This window comes from Gobius niger (assembly GCF_951799975.1).
Source record: "Gobius niger genome assembly, chromosome: 2".
Lineage (NCBI taxonomy): Eukaryota > Metazoa > Chordata > Actinopteri > Gobiiformes > Gobiidae > Gobius > Gobius niger.
The window spans coordinates 7,353,620-7,372,568 of NC_136853.1; the positions used below are offsets into that span (position 1 = coordinate 7,353,620).

The following is an 18,949-nucleotide window of genomic DNA, read 5'->3' on the forward strand; positions in this document are numbered from 1 at the left end:
CAGTTAGCGCGCATAGATCCGGTGAAAACAAGTATTGTGCACTAATAACGTCAATAAAGCAGTAACTATATAAAGCAGCCTTTGAGATGATCACACACTGAGCTGGGCTTGACACATTTCTGGTTTATTGCGACTTTTCATCAACAATGAGCTGTAGGCGATTGTAACAAGCTAACGGGGCTAACCTGGAATCACCATTGTCCACTGGCAAAAATAATAGTCCTTTATTCGGACATATGGGCTGGATATGTGCTTAAATACTGGGGAGATCCTGGCATTGACCACGGATATAGCTATAGTTAAAGATCCATAGGACATGGCAGCAACAAAGAGGTCAGACTTCCTTCCTACGCTTCAGAACATTCAAAATCACTTGACCCTGACGAATCAATCAGTCAATGGTTTTGTGTTGCCCAATTTCACAACAGGAGTCGCCTCACAGGGCTGCACCAATAAAACAGAACAGAAAAGTCTCCATCGTGTTCAGTCTGAATGCAGTTTGCACACTCACAGAAATATTTAACCCTAACTCTTAAGATTTATGTAATTTTTTTACATGACAAATTCCCATTCACTTTTTTTAGATAATTTTAATACAAACCAACCAAATAAACCTTATTTGATTTATATTCATTAGTGTAATAATGCCTATTTATTTGAAATGCATAATCCTCAGGTTTATGTGTTTTGCATTAATAAAGTATAATTACTCTAAATTAGTTATAAGGAGAGTAATTATTTAAAATACATAAAGTATATTGTTTGAATTACATATTATTTATGCTTATGTAATAAACCAAATTAATCAAAATGCATCACATTTATGTAATTTTTTTCCATTCAGTACAATCTTAATGATGCACAAGAATCAGATCTGACCACATTGTTAATTCAACATATTTATTAACATGCCAGTGCAAAAATTCAATAATTTATCTGTGAATGCTGCACTATGGTAGGCTACATATTTATCCCTGTTTTATATCCTAGAGCTCTGCCGCAAAGTGGCTAAAATTAACGAACACGGTGGCAGTGGTCACCTTCAAAACTACTACAACAGTGTGTAACATTAATGTTAGGTGTTTGTATCTTGAATAACCAAGTTAAAGGAATAGGCCACAATTTTTACATACTGAGATATGTTCTTACCTTAGCTTTGACGAGTTCTTTAGGACCTGTCTGATCTTCCCCCGTGCCTTCAGTCACGTAAACACAGCGCAGACGGCGTTAGCATTTAGCCTCTCCCTCTCTCCTCTATAGCTCCAAAACAGGTCAAGATAGAAGCTACCAAGCTCTTCCACGTTTTCCCTATTTAGATATGGTTACGTGAAGTGTTCCACTACAAAGTATAATTACACAAAACTAGTAGTAGTTCGGCATCCACAGTAGTAAAGTCAAGATATTAGTGCAGGGATTTCAAACTACTCCTGGTATTATTACGCTTCAGCGGATTATCTGGTATTCCTCAAATGTACTCTTCAGGCTTTTTGGATAGTTCAAGTTGAGTGCGTAGATCAGTCCATAAAGCATCACACAAGCATGGCTGACACTCTGTAGGTTATGGTTAACATGGAAGAGCTTGGTAGCTTCAATTTTGACCTGTTTTGGAGCTATAGAGGAGAGAGGGAGAGGCTAAATGCTAACGCCGTCTGCGCTGTTTACACGTGACTGAAGGCACGGGTGAAGATCAGACAGGTCCTAAAGAACTCGACAAAGCTAAGAAAGAACATATCTCAGTATGTGAAAACGGTGGCCTATTCCTTAAGATCAAGCTGCTAGTCAAAACATATCTTTACAATCCTAACTTATGTGCTAGCACCTTGGTTCTTCATTAATTAGGTTAGAGAACCAAAATCACAACCTTAACAGGAACATTTTTCCTTATGACCTAACTGTAAAGTTACACACAAAAGTACATTTGTTGATCCTTGAAGAATTTTAAACAACGTGCGGACGTACACACAGTTCAATCCAAAGAAGGCACTTTTTGGACAGGATTTGAATTTAAATGCTTGGACACCAAAATGAAAACAAAACAGGCATTTCCCTGAAGCCCTTAAACACAAGATAAAAAAAAAAGGGAAACTCTGGCAATAATTCACTTACACAGCCCATACCTGTCAAATCCCTGGAGCAATTTCAGTTTCAGTGCCTGTACTTTTGGTGAAAGCTTGCTTGAGTTAAGGTCCATCAGGATTTTCTGGTATTCCTCAAATGTACTTTTCAGGCTTCTTGGATAGCTCAAGTTGAGTGCGTAGATCAGTCCATAAAGCATCACACAAGCATGGCTGACACTCTGTAGCTTATGGAGAACTTTCACACCTTCCAGCACAACACCGACATCAGCAAAGCGTCCACCTGGAACATCAGGACCATGATCTTCTGCTTGGACTGTGTAGATACCCATGGTCTTCTCTCCAATGTCTGCCTCAGCCTTTCTGGATTCAATGTCCTGGAATACAAAGAGAACAGAATGATGAGCTGTGTGACCCTTACCTTCACCACCAAAATTTAAGCAGCCCATGCCTAATAGATCATTTCTGAAATACCTTGATTACCTTCGTTGACATGGTTTCAGTACACCTGTGCCAGTTTCAAAGACCAGGCAGCAAGAAGTAAAGGTCCACATTATTAGGTCCTGCTAACAATGTGAACAACAGTAAAAGAAATACACAGCACCAAAACTTAACTCTACTTCAGAGAAAAGGACGGCTCTTTGATACGAATTAAGTTTTGGTGCTGTATATTTTTCTTATAAATAAGATTTATATGCTGGGTTGCAGGTGACATCACAGCGTTCTAATAATAATAATAATGATCATTTTTGTAATTCATACATTTCCTTTTTTAGATACCACTTGTGAAAGTGGAATGCAATTAATAGGAACCCCCCCCCCCCCACTGGGTCCTGTGACATCAAATTTTAGAACCTGAAACCGCGCAATTGCTTTTCTTTATTGTTCACATTGTTAGCAGGAAAATTGAATGAAACCATCCCACCTTCCTGGTTTTGAAACTGGCACAGGTGTACGGAAACCATGGTAACAAAGGTAATCAAGGTATTTCAGAAACGTTCTAAGATAATACTTTATACTTTATACTTTATTGATCTCACATCTATTTGAAGAGATTTAAGGCACAGTATATATGCGTTCATGAGAATGAGATGGATGTGAGTTCATGGCAACAATGACCTAGTTAAAAGGAATAGGCCACCGTTTTTACATACTGAGATATGTTCTTACCTCACTTTAGTCGTGTTAATATATCCCCGTCTGGTCTTTGTCCGTGCGCTCTGCCAGGCAAACGGAGCACATACGCAGCCTCTCCCACATGTCACATAGCTCCGAAAAAGCTCACGATAGAAGCTACCAAGCTCTTCCACGTGTTCCCTATTTAAATAAAGTTACGTGAAGTGTTTTCATGCAAAGTATATTTACACAGAAATGTAGCATGTCGATTTTATAAGCAAATAAAAAGGGGGACTATATTGTGAGGCGTAATGATACGAGGAGCAAAACGTCCGCGCAGTAACTCCTAAAGACTTCCCCCGCTCACTTCCGTCAATAACCTTTAGGAGTTACTGCGCGGACGTTTTACTCCTCGTATCATTACGCCTCACAATATAGTCCCCCTTTTTATCTGCTTATAAAATCGACGTGCTACATTTCTGTGTAAATATACTTCGCATGAAAACACTTCACGTAACTTTATTTAAATAGGGAACACGTGGAAGAGCTTGGTAGCTTCTATCGTGAGCTTTTTTGGAGCTATGTGACATGTGGGAGAGGCTGCGTATGTGCTCCGTTTGCGTGACAGAGCGCACGGACAAAGACCAGACGGGGATATATTAACACAACTAAAGTGAGGTAAGAACATATCTCAGTATGTAAAAACGGTGGTCTATTCCTTTAAGACCTTTCATCACCTACTAAAAGCCTGAAAAAAATACAAAGTCATTAAGGATGCATTTTGTGTTTTTAACATGATAATATACAGCCTATTCCCAAATTGTGCCCAATTAAAAATCTGACAATTGACCTTTGGCTAAGCCCTGCCCCAAGCTACTGCCCCAACAGCAAAAATAATCCATACTTTCAAATACACTGCTTTAGGGCTTACCTCTTGACATGCGTCTTTGGCTTTACTGACTGCCTCAGATCCTCAGCTGCCTTTTGACAGAGAAAAACAATGATCCCATTATTTCTATTAATGGACAACAGTGACAATTGCTCATTAACTAGAAGGGATGCTGAACGTCCCCTTTAAATTTAGTCAAAACATTTATATTTTTTTTAAAAGACAAGCGAGAGATTAGTTTATCCCGTCTGTCTTTCTTTCTCATAGTAAACAACACTGATCAGTCTTGTATTGGCTACAGTTCCAATTAACATGTCCACATACTTGCCATATCTTCAAAGACGACAAGAAGGCCTCTTTCTCAATGATGTTCTCAAGGCGCTGTAGTTCGTAAGCTGACAGTCCACAACATGCATCCTATTGACACCCCCCACAAAACAAACACAGAACAAATGTCGAAGTAAAAACTGCTGGTTCAACTATGAACTATGAAGTGTCTGTGTCCTCACCTTGTTGTTTGGATGAAAACTGTCATCCTTGGCATGGTGGAGGCATTTAGATGCCAGGACCCGGCCCACTTTATCCTCTGGCTCCTCTGAACTAAGTGGATTTACTTCCTACAAAGTGACAACACTATCACCGTTGGTGTGGGAATTTCTCATTCTAAACAAAAAACCCATTGGACTCAATCATGATCTACTGGTGGTCATGTCAATGCATCCTCATGTCCATCCCATTCTCATGAACGCTACAAGTTATTAGGCACATATGGATAGAAATTACATTTTGCAGAAAGGACAGTAGGCTGACACACGTACCATGTATTCTTTAACCAGTGTGTCCAGATCTTCATTGAGGTAGATGCTCAGGCATCGAAGCACACAATCACGTCTCACGTCAATGTCTTCATTCTGAAAACAAAACATGCTTGTCAGTGTCAAGAGACACACAAACAGCTCAACCGTACATGCTTATCAGATTAGACAACAAAAAACATACATTTTCCATCTGGGCCATTATGCCGGTGATCTTTCTTCCTGCAGCTCCACCTTCGGCATTGAAAACCTTAATCAGGTAATTGGTCTGATGGTCCAGTTCTCCAAGGAATTTGGAGGTCAGAGGTACTGTTGTCAGTCGCATAAATTCCAAGTTGATCTGTAAAAGACAATGCAGACAGGATGCAGTGTTTGACAGCTCATAAAGAAGGTCATCGATAGACCAAGTTACTGCACTTCAGACTGACAATTACCTCACTAACATCAAAGAGTGCTGGCCATCTGTTTTGGAACTCTGACATCACTGGCTCCTGGAGAACCTCCTGCCTCCTGATCGAGAAGGTACACTGCATCTTCTTCTTGATCTCAGCCTCATCCTTTTTCTTCTTTTTTACCTCTGTCAGCAGAGCCACCCTTTCCGCCTCCATAGTCTCTCTTGTTTCACCACTGGGGATGTTTGGACAGAAATTAACTTCTGCCTTCCTGGGCTTCTTGATGTTGGCCGCTGGCTTCTCCTGGCCTTTCCGTTTATTCTTCAGAGAGTTGACTGTAACCTCAGGATGTCCAGCTTGGCTGAGAAGAAAAAATATTAAATTTTTACATTTAGTGCAAGTTTATGAATGTGTTGGTCTGACATTTAATATCTTGCACTACCTTGCACCTTCATCTGATGAGAAGTTGAGGTTTATGATGCTGGCATCGGAAAGACTACGTGGTATTGTGGGGCTAGCATTAGTTGTTTGTGGATAAGAGCTGGTTGTCTCAGAAAGTATGAACACAACTTTCACAGTAGCTTTATCTACAAGTTCTGACGTTGAAAAAAGGTTCATGAACTGATCATCCATTTCCTTGTCTCTGTACTGAAGTCTGAATGGCTCAGTCAGCTGGAAAAAAGTCTTGATTTGCAGAGTGGATTCCTCCACAGTGTTTGGTATTCCAGATTAAATGGTGAGCTTTCTTCCATCATCTTCACCTCCAAAGAGGACTCTGAAAGTTACTTGTCCCGCCATACAGCTTTGCTGATCTAAGGTGGAGACACAGAGTGGACAAGTATTACTCTGGTTATTTAAAACAACATCAAGAAAAGAGGCTTATGTATCGAAAAAAATAGTTTAGAAAACACAAGCAACGCGATTTATATTTAAGACTGAGCTCGCGAATGTTAGCTGTGTAGTATAGCTTAATTATTTTATAGCTTGTTCTTTTGGGTAAAGTTTCAAGAAAAGAAAATCAAAGAAATCCAAGAAAAAATAAACTTTCCAGACGTCATTTATTTACAGCTTATATTTCTTTTTAATATGCTCTCAATTAATAAAAAAATATTTTCACTTGTTGTATTGTGTGTACATTTAATGTCGAAGCTAAAGCAAGAGATTGAGATTTTTAATTAATATGAAATTGTGTCATTTCCATCACGTTTCACTCTCTCTCTCTCAGCTTAGTTTTAATAATGTCAAGGCAAAACACTGTTACACGTCCGTCTATTAATGGCCCCCATATATATAATAACCTTAAGCGCTCCTCAAAGTTTAGCGCGTGTATCTTCTGGACATATTCAGGTGATATGACGCGCAGTCTCTCTACCGTCACCGCGGCTCATCACGCGCACCATCGTACGCACGGGGCTGTTCTCTCTCACGGACTAATTCACGTGGAATCAACTACGACCTAACACTCCGGACCGAAACCTCGTTTACTTCAGACCCCGCAGATATAAAGAGGATGATCCTAACAGTACAGAAGAGACAGATGAGGCTTGGAGGAGAGTGAGATAAACGGAGGGGAGAGGACACGCGCAGATCTGCGATGTTTCTGGAGGCGCAGGTAAACACTGAAAAAAAAAATAAGCTAAAACCTAGAAAATGGAAATGAGCCACTATATCTTATATTAAATTAGAGAACAAGCTGCAAAACCTGCTTAATTGTGAGCTTATGCCGGATTTGGACGTGTGCATAAATTAACTAGAAGTAAAAGAGGCGTCCTCACCCGACTAGTCAACTCGACTTTTCTCGATAAATAAGTCGACCTCTAAAAATCACTAGTCATTAACGTCCTAGTACGTGGATATGGTTCAGTATCAAGCTGTCTTATCAAGCTAGCCAAAAATAGCTAACTTGTTAGCTACGATGCTAGCGAGCGCTGGTACACGCGACGTTACAAGAATCACGAACTACGCAGATATAAATAAATACATGATATAATATTGATGTGAGACAAACTGCACGATTAGGACATATTTAGGAGTAACTAGACACAGGATATCTCGGATTACTTACCTTCACTTGGACAACTGCAAGGGCAACCCACAAATTCCTGAGCGCGAGCATTCAGCGGAAGTAAAAGACACCGTTTCCGGTGTCTCCTTTTCAATTCACATAACTTCTACGAAAATCAATCACATAAATATTAAATAAAAGAATCTTGTTTGTTTTATAACTTTGATTATTTAAATAATATCAGTATGTATTAACTAATTACATTTAATACATTTGAGAATTTATTAAATTATGCAGATTAAATTTATTTTTAATGCATACATTTTAAGAATATGAGTTTTTAAATAAAATCAAATAGATGTAAATGCATAAAAATTAACTCTGCCATGAATCATTTCTGTGAGTGCAGCAACAGGAAGTGCGCTGCCATTTTTTGATCACAGCGCCGCTCAGTGGATGAAATTTTGGGAGAGCAGAACGCCCGAATTACCTGTATGTACATGTGTAGTTACTAAGTCTTGTTCCCTGTACATGGAACTGGTGGGCAGTGATCTAAAGTGTTACCAAAGCCTTTGTATCGATGTTGAACTAACTGGCTGTTGTTGTTTACGTTAATGTACCAGTAAAGCTCCACTTTGCGTCATAAACATTTTATAAACTCATCCCTGCGATGAAGCGGGATGTGAGAAATGCATCAGGACTGAGTTTGGGCCACAGGTAACAGTTTCTCTTGTAGTGGTGAAGACGGCAGATCGTAGTTGTTTTGCTGCGTGGTTCTTCACCGTTTGCCAGTGTCGTCTCCCGCAGCGTGAGATTATAGCCTCCTCAAAGAGCTACAGTGGCCCCATAACCCGCTGCCTCTGGGCCTAAACAGCGACATGAAAAAACATGTAAAACACATGAAAGTCCAGCGTTCAGGATGAGGAGAAATGCTGACTCCCGTGTGTCAGACAACAGAACAATAATGTGTGGAAGATCTGCACATTTACTGTATCGGGTTCATCTCCAATGTGTGTGAAAAATGTAAGTTGTGTTTCACTCACACACCTTTTTAGAAACTAGAAGGTCTTGAGGTATCACACTGGGATATAGGCTGTAAGCTCTCCGGTCAATACACTTTGAGATTTGGATATAAATAATTCCGTAACCCTGAGGTGGCAGGTTCACAAGATAAATCTAAAAACCAAATGTCCAACACACACTGGAGCACCTCAAAGGCTTTTCTCAAACCGTGATTCATCCTTTTATCATAAATAAAATAAGACATGTAGGTCATCGTTGCAGGCAGAGGGAAGATGTGGCTCATTATTTGATTGTAAATAGTGTGTAATTAGCGACAGATCCTGCCGATAGTTTCTCTTCATCAGCTGCTCCTCGTCCTTCGGTCTCTTTCTGCGTCGGGTGTCAGAGACAAAGACCCGACTGTGTCATTGCAAAAGTGCAAAAAACATGAGTTTCTGGACTCAGCAGATCGTTTGACGCACCAACTATAAGCCTTGTCTCTTCTTCTGAAAAGGGTGCACCCCTGCCAGAATATTATGAAATTTAAAGGAACAGGCCACCGTTTTTTAAAACTGAGATATGTTCTTACCTGAGCTTAGACGAGCTGAAGCATACCTGTCTGGTCTTTGTGCCAGACAAGAACAATATCTCAGTATGGAAAAACGGTGGCCTGTTCCTTTATATGTGTGATCAACAATGCAACACGATGGCATTGTGTTGTTTTATACAAAAACAAAAGCGCTGCTACAATACAGTTTTCCAGTTGTTTTGCACCGAGCCTGTGCGCAAATGCACCTAATTTAGTCTTTAAGTCACATGAAATGGGTCTATTAGATCAATAACATCATTTAAAAACAACAAAATCGAGGTCGAACCGTCGAAGCCAGACTTGGAGAGATTAATCCATGCTTTTGTCTCCAGTTAAGTTCAGTTATACTTCATTAATCGGTGACCCATCGGTGACCCATCTCCAGATGTATTTTCTTGGCAATTTCTTTTTAAATATAAATGTGTGCTCACAATCTGCCCATTGTTTCCATTCCAGGCAATAAATATAAGGTATTTGTGTGTCAAAACAGACAAAAGCAGTGATTAGGAAGATTTATAGACATGTATATTAGTTTTGCCAATCAGACCCCGACGGTAACATCGATGTATGAAAGTCAGTCTGGATGAACAGTTTGGAGTTAGGGATGTCTTCCCCGGAGCCTGGACACTGGTGGTGGTATGGGAGACCCATGAAGATGCAGCAGGGAGAAGCTGTGGACGGAAGAGGTGGAGATGGGTTGGAGGCGGGTCGCAGCACAGCTGGGAAGCGAAGGAACCATGATTTCTGGGGCTTAAAAGCGGGACCGAGGGCGATGATTGGCTGCTACAGAGGTGCAGCTCTTACGCTGATGGCTGAGGTGTGGCCTCTCGGAGGTGATCATTGGCTGGAGGTCGGTGATGCTGAAATTAGTCCATCAGGTTGAATTAACGCCTAGGCTTCATACAAAGCATTAGCCTGTAAAAGTCGTCTGTATATCAGTGGATGATGAACGGAGGACGGGCCTTTGTGAATGTGCGCTGCAGTGTCTGCGTTTACAGATGGAGCCCAGATGACACGGAGCGGTTTTATAGTCCCAGCAGAAACATGAGCAGAGTGTAAACGAGTGAACGGAGAGGCGGACCATAGCAGGAACAACACCTCCAAAGAGAAAGTGTTTGTGTGTTTGTCTTTTCAGTCAATGCAAGAGAACTGGCAGCTGAGCAATCTACAGTCTCAACTTAAACTTTTTTTTCATGCCCATTTCTCCATGGGCATGAGTTGATGTTTCACTCCTTTAGGAGCAGAACGGCACAGTAATGGTAACAGCTGTATATGAATAAAATTCACCAGGCCATGTGTTTTTAGCATGAGAAAAACTTCCATGTGTGTGATTGCTAACAATAGTCTGTAGAGCAATCCACTGCATATAGCTTGTTCCTCTACAGATTACATTTGTTTCTTGATCGATGAGAGACTCTTGGCTCGGGCTGGGTACCAATAATCAACACCAGTATCGTAGCGGGAAAAAAGAAGTCTAGGTACAACTGTATTCGAAAAAAATAAACGTATCGAAAGCAGGTACTGAAAGAAACTATTTCTTTAAAATACAAATGTGGATGCTGTTGCTGAAGAAAATAAATTGCCATTATTCTGTTTCATGATTCTGGTTTAAGCTATCGGGAAAAAGTATCGTTCAGGTATTGTAAACTAAGTACTGTTAAAGGGGCTGTATGGAAGTTCTCAGTTTTATACTCGCTACTGCCACCTCAGGTGTAATGTGTAACTGCAGTATCTGTGTTAAGCGTGTGCATGACGCGCGCATCCTAGTACACGCACGGATAAACAGAAACAACAGCATTTGCATCCCGTTTAGCACAGATTTGCAGACATGACTTCAACTGAGGTAAGAAAGTGTTATTTGTGCATTTTGTCAACGTAGACAAAAATCTAAGATGTATGTCACATTGCCAACTTCTCATCACCGTTGTTAATTTTGAGCATAATGTAGCCAGTTGATAAATCACCAGGCCACAATACACTACATGCTAAGCAAAATAAACAATGCAGACCCACATAGCTACTATACATTTCTCTAATAATTATAGCTAACAAACTAGCATAACAATGACTCAACAGAACGAACATTCACTGAAGTTGCAAAAAACTTGCTTTGAAAACGTACTACTGGCTAAAGGCAATGATACGCTGATAGCTTGTACATTTATTAGCATTAGATATTATTTTTCACGTAAACCTGTAATTGTGTCTTACCTATCGAGTAAAAGAAAGCTAACGGTGAGTGTTTTTTCATACCGAGAGCATCTCTTAGCGCTCGCCATCGCTGAAAAGCTGCTCCAAAATTGACTCTCGTCTTTGACCTGCGCCGGTCTGACTCCAGTTTACTTCGCTTAATTGCGCTCGAAAGTTGTTGCTTCACTTTCTTGTGTTTTCTTGGGGTCTGTGATGGAGTTTCAGCTGGGCTCGAGGCCGGTCTCTTCTTGCTTTCCGCAGACTCCATCCTCACTGTTCAAAAGTTACCTCCTTAGAGCGGAGAAATGGACGCCTGCGGCAGCTGCTCGGGCACGCGCATGATGTCACGTGCTCTGCAACTTCGGCCCGAAGTCCACTTTTCTTATTGACAGTGCAGGCTTTTAGAGACAGTTGTGCTAAACAGGGCTGGGCTCATTCTACACATTAGGACATGGCCGGAACATGTAGGGCAGGGGTGGCCAACCAGTCAGAGACCAAGAGCCGAAATTTTCAACCTTGATCCTGTGAAGAGCCACAAAGGCACCGACCATTAGCGAGATCCCGGGGCGGTAGTTTATTATGATTAAATAGAATGTGACCGTTTTATTTAATCACAATACACTATAACTTTATGCCTTTTGCTTTTTTTTTAATAATTGTGTAAGATTGAATGTTTTTTTTACTCCTCAACAAGATTGAAATACATGTATATTAAATGACATTTTGTGCTTTCTGCTCTGACTGAGACAGAATTAGATTATTATTATTATTATTTTTTTTTTTAATGCTGGGGTGTGTTTGTATGTGGGGCCCTGCCCACTGAGCCCCCTTCTCTGATTCGCCCCTGGCCTGTGCGCTCTGTGCCTGCAGCTTCGTCCTGACTGGACTGTGCAGAGAACGCACTCTAGGCTGCATAAAGTTCATAAACTTTAACCAGGAGCCTCTGGACGACTGAGAGTCTGTTTTAAGTTGCATCTGTTACAGTTACTGTCACATGTGAAAGAAAAGTCATGACTTTGCTTATTTCCGCGTTACGATGTCGCGCTTTGCATCATACGCTTCAAAAGAGCTCCGCTTTTTTCCATTTCCTAATTTTGATCTTTTTCTGTGAATATGTGGCCAAATTACATCAAATAAAGAGTAGGCTGATCAGAAATCTGAAAAGCACAGAAGCTGATCCTAATGCCACAATCTGCCTGCCTGTTGTTCAACCTACATCCCGCTTTGAGTGAGGCTGCACGGGCTCCTTTTACGCCGCCTCGAAAAGGAGAGAGATACAGACTCTCATTCATGTAGAGATGGAAACAGGGTCTGTAGGACAATGGTTGGATTTTTGGTCAAAGACTGTTACAGTTCATGGGAAATATTTTCCAATTATTTTGCAAAGAGCCGCATGGTATTAAACATATCCAATCATGCAAAGAGCCGCACTCTGATTGGCCAAGAGCCGCATGCGGCTTGAGAGCCGCGGGTTGGCCACCCCTGATGTAGGGTAATGAAAATACTTAATTTTAACTTTTTTAAACTCCGTATAGTCCCTTTAAAGTACCGTTTACGGTACTCAGCCCTAGACATGGCCCTATCTTCCGCCTGGCGCAACAACCGTGTTTGTCCAGTTGAGGTCGGTGGTCGTCAGTGATCGCGGCCAGAGGGCGGTGTTTAGAAAAAAAGAGTCCGACTGAAGGGCAGAAAAACAAAACACTGTAGTAATCACATCAATGCACTGCAAAAAAGGAATCTAGAAATAGGCTAAGACAAGTTTGTTGTTTTGAGGAACTAATTTAAGTTGAAACAATTAAGGGAAAAGATCTCATCACACTCAAAATTTGATCTGGATCCGAACTTTGGACCCGACCGTGAATTTGGTTTGTAAGATTACTATTATTTATATTATTGAGCTGCTGTGACAACGCAATTTTATTGATGGATCAATAAAGTCTAAAAACCTCTTCCCCCACTGTCGCATGGACGCAGCAGCAGACGCAAAGCGCCGCGGCTCCTAGTTTTTTTCATAAACATTTGAAAAGACGCCTCCATTTATAATCGATCCGTCCGTGGACTCGCGTGTTTATCCAGCGGGTCAGAGCCAGCTGTGTGAGCGTCTTCAATCCACTCCGGTGTTTACAGAACATGCACAATGGCTTCACAACAGTTTAGGCTGACGGCGTGTTTAGTCTGCGAGGCCCGAGCTTTTATCCAATTAGTTATTTTTTTGAGACACCGCGATGAATCTGCTGGGGACTTTGTGTTTAAATGAGCTTTTATGGGCACGTTCAGAGTCTGGGCGTTTCAGAGATTTCTACTATAGCGCACTGGTGTTCCCTGCATAACCACGAGTGATAACCTGCTGACGGCCAATAACGTCATTTAGCCAGTTTCAAAAGTATTATTATTGATTAAAATGCCAAAGCAAATGAATGATTTTAGACCAGCGCCATTAACATCCCTGTGTTTGACAATACAAAAGGGAAATCCTGACATATGTAGAGGGAAACGTACAGTCAGGTCCATAAATATTGGGACATGAACCAATACAAAAGATTTGAAATGTAACAACTAAATTGTTCTTAAACTGCAGACTTTCAGCCTTAATTTCAGACTTAATTTCATTTACATCCAAATCGTTTTTATGTGAGCCTCCCACTTTTCAAGGGACCATATGTTTGCAGTCTGAAGGCATAGAAGTCACCAGACGCTGGGTTTCATCCCTGGTGATGCTCTCCCAGGCCTCTACTGTAAATGTCTTCAGTTGCTGCTTGTTCTTGGGACATTTTCTCTTCAGTTTTTACTTCAGCAAGTGAAATGCTGCTCAATTGGATTCATGTGAGGTGACTGACTTGGCCATTGAATGACATTCCACTTCTTTACCTTGAAAGCTCTTTGGTGACTTTAGCAGAAGCTTTGGGTCATTGTCCATCCGGGAAACAGCGTCCAAGCATTTGGCTAAATATGAGCTCATGATATTGCCTGAAACACTTCAAATGCTGCTTTTGTCAACAGTCACATTATCAATACATGCAAGGAAACCAGTTCCATTGAAAGCCATACAAGCCCACGCCATGATGCTGCACCGCCATGTTTCATTGATAAGGTGGGCTGTTTTGAATCATGAGCAGTTCCTTTCTTTCTCCATACTTTTCTCTTCCCATCTGTCTTAGGATGTTGACTGTAAACTGTGTGACTGATTGTAGATCTCTTGCAATTTGCCCATCAGGCAGGGAAATGCGAAACACAATGCAGCCTCATCTTTTAATTCAAAAACTTTTCATACATACTATCTGCTTCTATGGATTTGTAACTTTTTAACTAACATGAAGCATTTCTCTGAGGTTGTAATTATATCCACTGGTTCACCACAAGGGTGTGTTCTGTCTCCGCTTTTATTTATTTTGTACACGGACGAATGCAGAAGCTCCCGAAACATTTGTCAGCTGATACAGCGCTGTTGACTCAAAAACAGTCTCAATCAAGTTAAGGGACCTGTCTGCTTCCTGTGACCTGCAGATCTCTCAAGAGTTTTCCTTGTTGCCTTCAGGACGTCACTATGCCGTGCCATGCAGTAAGAGGAACCGCTATATGAAATCTTACTGTACGACTCCTGAACTCTTTACTTTGAGGTTGTTTCTGGCCTGTTATTCAGACAGATTGTAATCCATGAATGAGCTCCACTTGCTTGTTTGTATGTGGTTTGTGTGACTGTTTTTATATTGTGTGTTTTTTCTTGCGCCATGTGGGATAAATAAAGTCGCCTGAATCAGAATCAAAATGTAATAACATGCCGATAACATAATACCAGGGAACAGAGAAAGTATGATATTCATGTATAGAACTGACAATCATATCAACTCGAGAGATAAGGAAACAGTTTGTGTCTCCTGACAGATTCTCTCGAAGGGGATGAGGATGAGAGTGGTTTGTCCATCTCTGCTCTGGCCCTGGTTCCTTTGGCCCTGATTCACGAGCTTTCGGCGCTCTGACTCCGTGATTGACTGCAGTGTGTAGACGCAGAGAGTGATAGGTTTGCCGATGCTATGGATTTTCCTGGTATCAGCAAATAACCTATTTGTTTTTTGAATAAACGATGTGAATCACCGTGATGTACCGTGTGTGGTTAATGCTTCTGAGCGGCTGGTCATCATCGCCTTTGACCGCAGAAAGGTTTGGCAGGAACTCAACAGGAGAAGTTTCACCTTTTTTTTCATCATTCTCTTTCAAGGTCTCGCCAGTTCCACTAAGTTGTTCGGGCCAGATCAAAAATACTCAGTTGTTATTTGAAAAACGACTTCAGACATTCAAGCTGTTTCTTGTCCTGAATATTGGACCAGGGCTGAAACTCTTTGACTTGTTTTCTGGACATAAACACACCGTCAAAAGTGATATGAACAGACCAAATGTAAAAAGTAGCTGACTGGCTTTGTCCAAGCTGACATTAGATACAGACAAAACTGTTGCAATGTACTTTACAAATAGAGGTAAACACTTAAAGGGATATTTCAGGATTTTTGACCTAGGGCCTCATTTCCTAGTTATCCAGAGTGTCGTTGATTTCTGGAGATGTATATTTTGTTAATTCATGCAGTCCTTTTATTTGAGTTTGAGTTTAGTGGTGCTAGGCTAAATTCTTTTATAAGTACATTTTTAACATGTACCTTTGTTGATGTCAACAACCTTTGCAATAAAAGTTGGAAAGCTGAGAAAGTTGATGCTACAACGCTCTGTGATAAACACCAAGACACCAAAGCAACGCCCCCAATTTGACACTGGTGGCCAAAAGGTGTACTGCATCCATATTTACCATTGAGAATGAATGGGAGAATTAACCAGATGCGGCGCAAAAGAAGGTCATGCTCTGGCGGGCCAACGGAATTGTTCCGGTGGGCCAAATTCAGGATTTTTGCCATTGGGCCTCATTTCCTAGATATCCAGAGTGATTTCTGGAGATTTATTTTATTTATTTATTTTATTTCAGTCTTTATATTTGAAGAGTTTAGCAGTGCTAGGCTAGTGCTAGGCTAGTGCATGTCTATGGTAACTAGTAGTCTGCATTAAAAACCTCTTCAAAATCGTCCTCCAAACGTTGCCATATCTGATTTGTAGAAAGCTCCTTTGTGAATTCCTTGTGTAGTAATACGGCCGCAGGTAAACAAAATTTTGCAAAATGGTTATATTTCAAAACTTATTCAGTCAACACAGACATTTATATCGTAGTCTGTTGTTTTAAGTGATTTGCCTCAGGTGCATTGTGCTTGGGTCAGACTGGTTTTAATGCAGGCTACTAGTTACCATAGACATGCACTAACCTAGCACCACTAAACTCTTCAAATATAAGAATTGCATGAATTAAAAAATGTATCTCCAGAAATCAACAACACTCTGGATAACTAGGAAATGAGGCCCTATGTCAAAAATCCTGAAATATCCCTTTAAATTGTGCACTGTCCCTGTTTTTTATAAATTCCATATGCTATTTAAAAAGTCTATGAAATCGCGGTATGTGAGGCATCCTCTGCGCACGCTGGAAAACGAAAAGATGTGGCTTTGTGCGGAGCTCCTGCACCAAACCCAACAAAACTGGAGGAGTAATCTAAAATCAGCAGTGATACTTACGCTTTATTATGGGGAGATTACACCAGGGAAAAACAAATAGCGGCTTCTTTCACTATCATTATTCGGTCATTGGAAAGTGCAGTAATGGCTTTGAGCTTAAGGATTTGCAACGGCTCAGAATGACCGAAAGTACGTGGATGTGGACTGGGCCGCTGTCTTGGCAGCCCTCGGGTCGTCCGGGTCATTAAAATCCTAAAACAATGGGGCTCTTTATGGTGATAACAGAGATTAGTGTCTGTCCCGGGATAGTGGAGTCTCACGGGACATCCACAGCTGCCTCCCCCCCCTGTAGATCCCCCTCTTCTGGACGGTGATGTGTTTTGTGCGTGGCTTGCATCTTCCGCGTGTGTTGATGGTGTGTTTTTGTCTTGTGCAGATCGAGAATGTGGACGCCTGCCTCAGTTTCCTCGACGCCAGAGGAGTGAATGTACAAGGGCTCTCGGCAGAAGGTAAGAGTCCATGTCTGTCCCAAAGTCACTGTTAGGGCTGGGTATGCAGTCTGTTTAAAATAACTGTGCCATCTGTAGTTCACTATAGATTAAGGCGGGACACAGCAGGTGAATGTATTGATTGCTAGTTTCCTCCTGAGGCACTTCCAGGTCAGCGCTGCCCCTGTGGACAAAACAAACGCACCCCTGAGCGTCTGAACAGATGTCATGTTTGCACTGGAAGCTGTGAAGGAGCTCTTTCTAACCTACTCTGGACACGACTGTTCTTTTTTCTTACCTAACGATAATGAGAAAAGCACGTTTGGCTACGGGGACGGGACTTTATTCAACCTTCCTAAAGAAGAGGCCACTCGCCGGAAGTTGGAATTTCTCTCCGAGGTTTAAGCAACTTTCACCAAAATAGTGTTTTTCTGTGACTGCCTCTGATGGATGTTTGGTGAACCTTCACCAGAATCAAAGTGGATTAACTTTTAGAACCAACGCGAGTCCCATAATGCAGTGTTTCTCAACCTGGGGGTCGCGAGACAAATTTGGGGGGTCGCCAGATCATGTAGATAAAATATACATATATATATACTTTTTTTTAGCGTATATTATAATATTTTATTGTCACATGTGTGTGCTATTTTACCAGAGTGCCATTATATGTTTGTAGTTTGATGAATTTTATTTTAGCCTTTCGTTTTTTTCTTTGTTTTTTTAAGAATTATGTAGGCAAATGTCCCAATTTCTCATGGTGTGACCCGGGTGGGGGATCACAAACCCCTTTAACTGTTATAATGGGGTTCGCGGCTCCAAAAGGTTGAGAACCACTGCCATAATGTAAACAGCGATGGACCAGAGCGGTGAATCAATCCAAACGCGTGTTAGCTTATGTGTTAGCTTGTGTTTTAGCATATGTGTTAGCGTGTGTGTTAGCCATTTATGAACCTGCGTTTGAGATGTCAACTCCTCATAACTGCATCGTGAAGTAACTTTTTGCTGTGTATTTATATTTCTACTACTGCAAAAGTTGTATGAGCGGAGAGAGGGGGCGGAGTTAACTGAATCGAAGCGTTGTGTCTTCCGGCTTTGAAAAATACCTCCAGAAAATACTTATATTTAGAGGTACAATATTTTTAATATCTAATATAAATGCCTATACTTAACTTTGGAATGGCTAAAATAGCAGGATACGGATCCTTTAAAATTATTTTTTTCTTTTTCTTTTTCAAAACATGAAGATGAAAGATAACGCAGGCTGAATGTTCAATAGTGTTCAATTAAAACAACCCTTAAAGAAATAATAAAATGTACCAATAATGTTTCCTTTTATGAACATTTAAACAGTGCTTTGAGGTTTCGAGAAAATGTCGCTATCTTATTTATCACACATAAATAAAGCCAAGTGTAAATCAGGCCCATATGGTTATTTTCTCACAGCAGATTGTTCAGTAGAAGTGAAAAAACGGCAGTTGTAGCTAGCGCTAGCTAACCGTTAGCGTTAGCCCGATGCTAACATGTAGCATTATGTTAGCCTCCTCCAATATTTATGTATGTATGGGCTGTTGAACCACTTTGCTCCTCTCCATGTCTTTGTATCTTTATTTAGTAGAAAACTATATTCATAATTCAGCATTTGTTATAGTAGTTTTTGAATAATTCGAGAAAGTTGAGAATTTTCTCCTTTTCAAACATGACCATATATGGGCGATTCCAGAGATGCCGTCTGTATCTATAGTGAATATTCATCGGAAATGAAACAACCGTGACCTCTACATTTTGGATCCATGTTTTATGAATGAATAATAATAATCATTTTCTTTTTCATTTAACCGAGA

General features: G+C 40.8%; 1 protein-coding gene across 9 annotated transcripts in view; it reads left to right on the top strand.

Moving 5' to 3' along the window:
- The window catches only part of nav3 (neuron navigator 3), a 541,592-nt gene that overhangs the window by 290,085 nt on the left and 232,558 nt on the right, over nucleotides 1-18,949 (top strand). For all 9 annotated transcript variants that reach the window (XM_079582525.1, XM_079582518.1, XM_079582523.1 and 6 more), the window contains exon 4: nucleotides 17,057-17,129. In XM_079582525.1, the coding sequence (XP_079438651.1) occupies nucleotides 17,057-17,129 (73 nt within the window). The remainder of the gene's footprint in view (nucleotides 1-17,056; nucleotides 17,130-18,949) is intronic.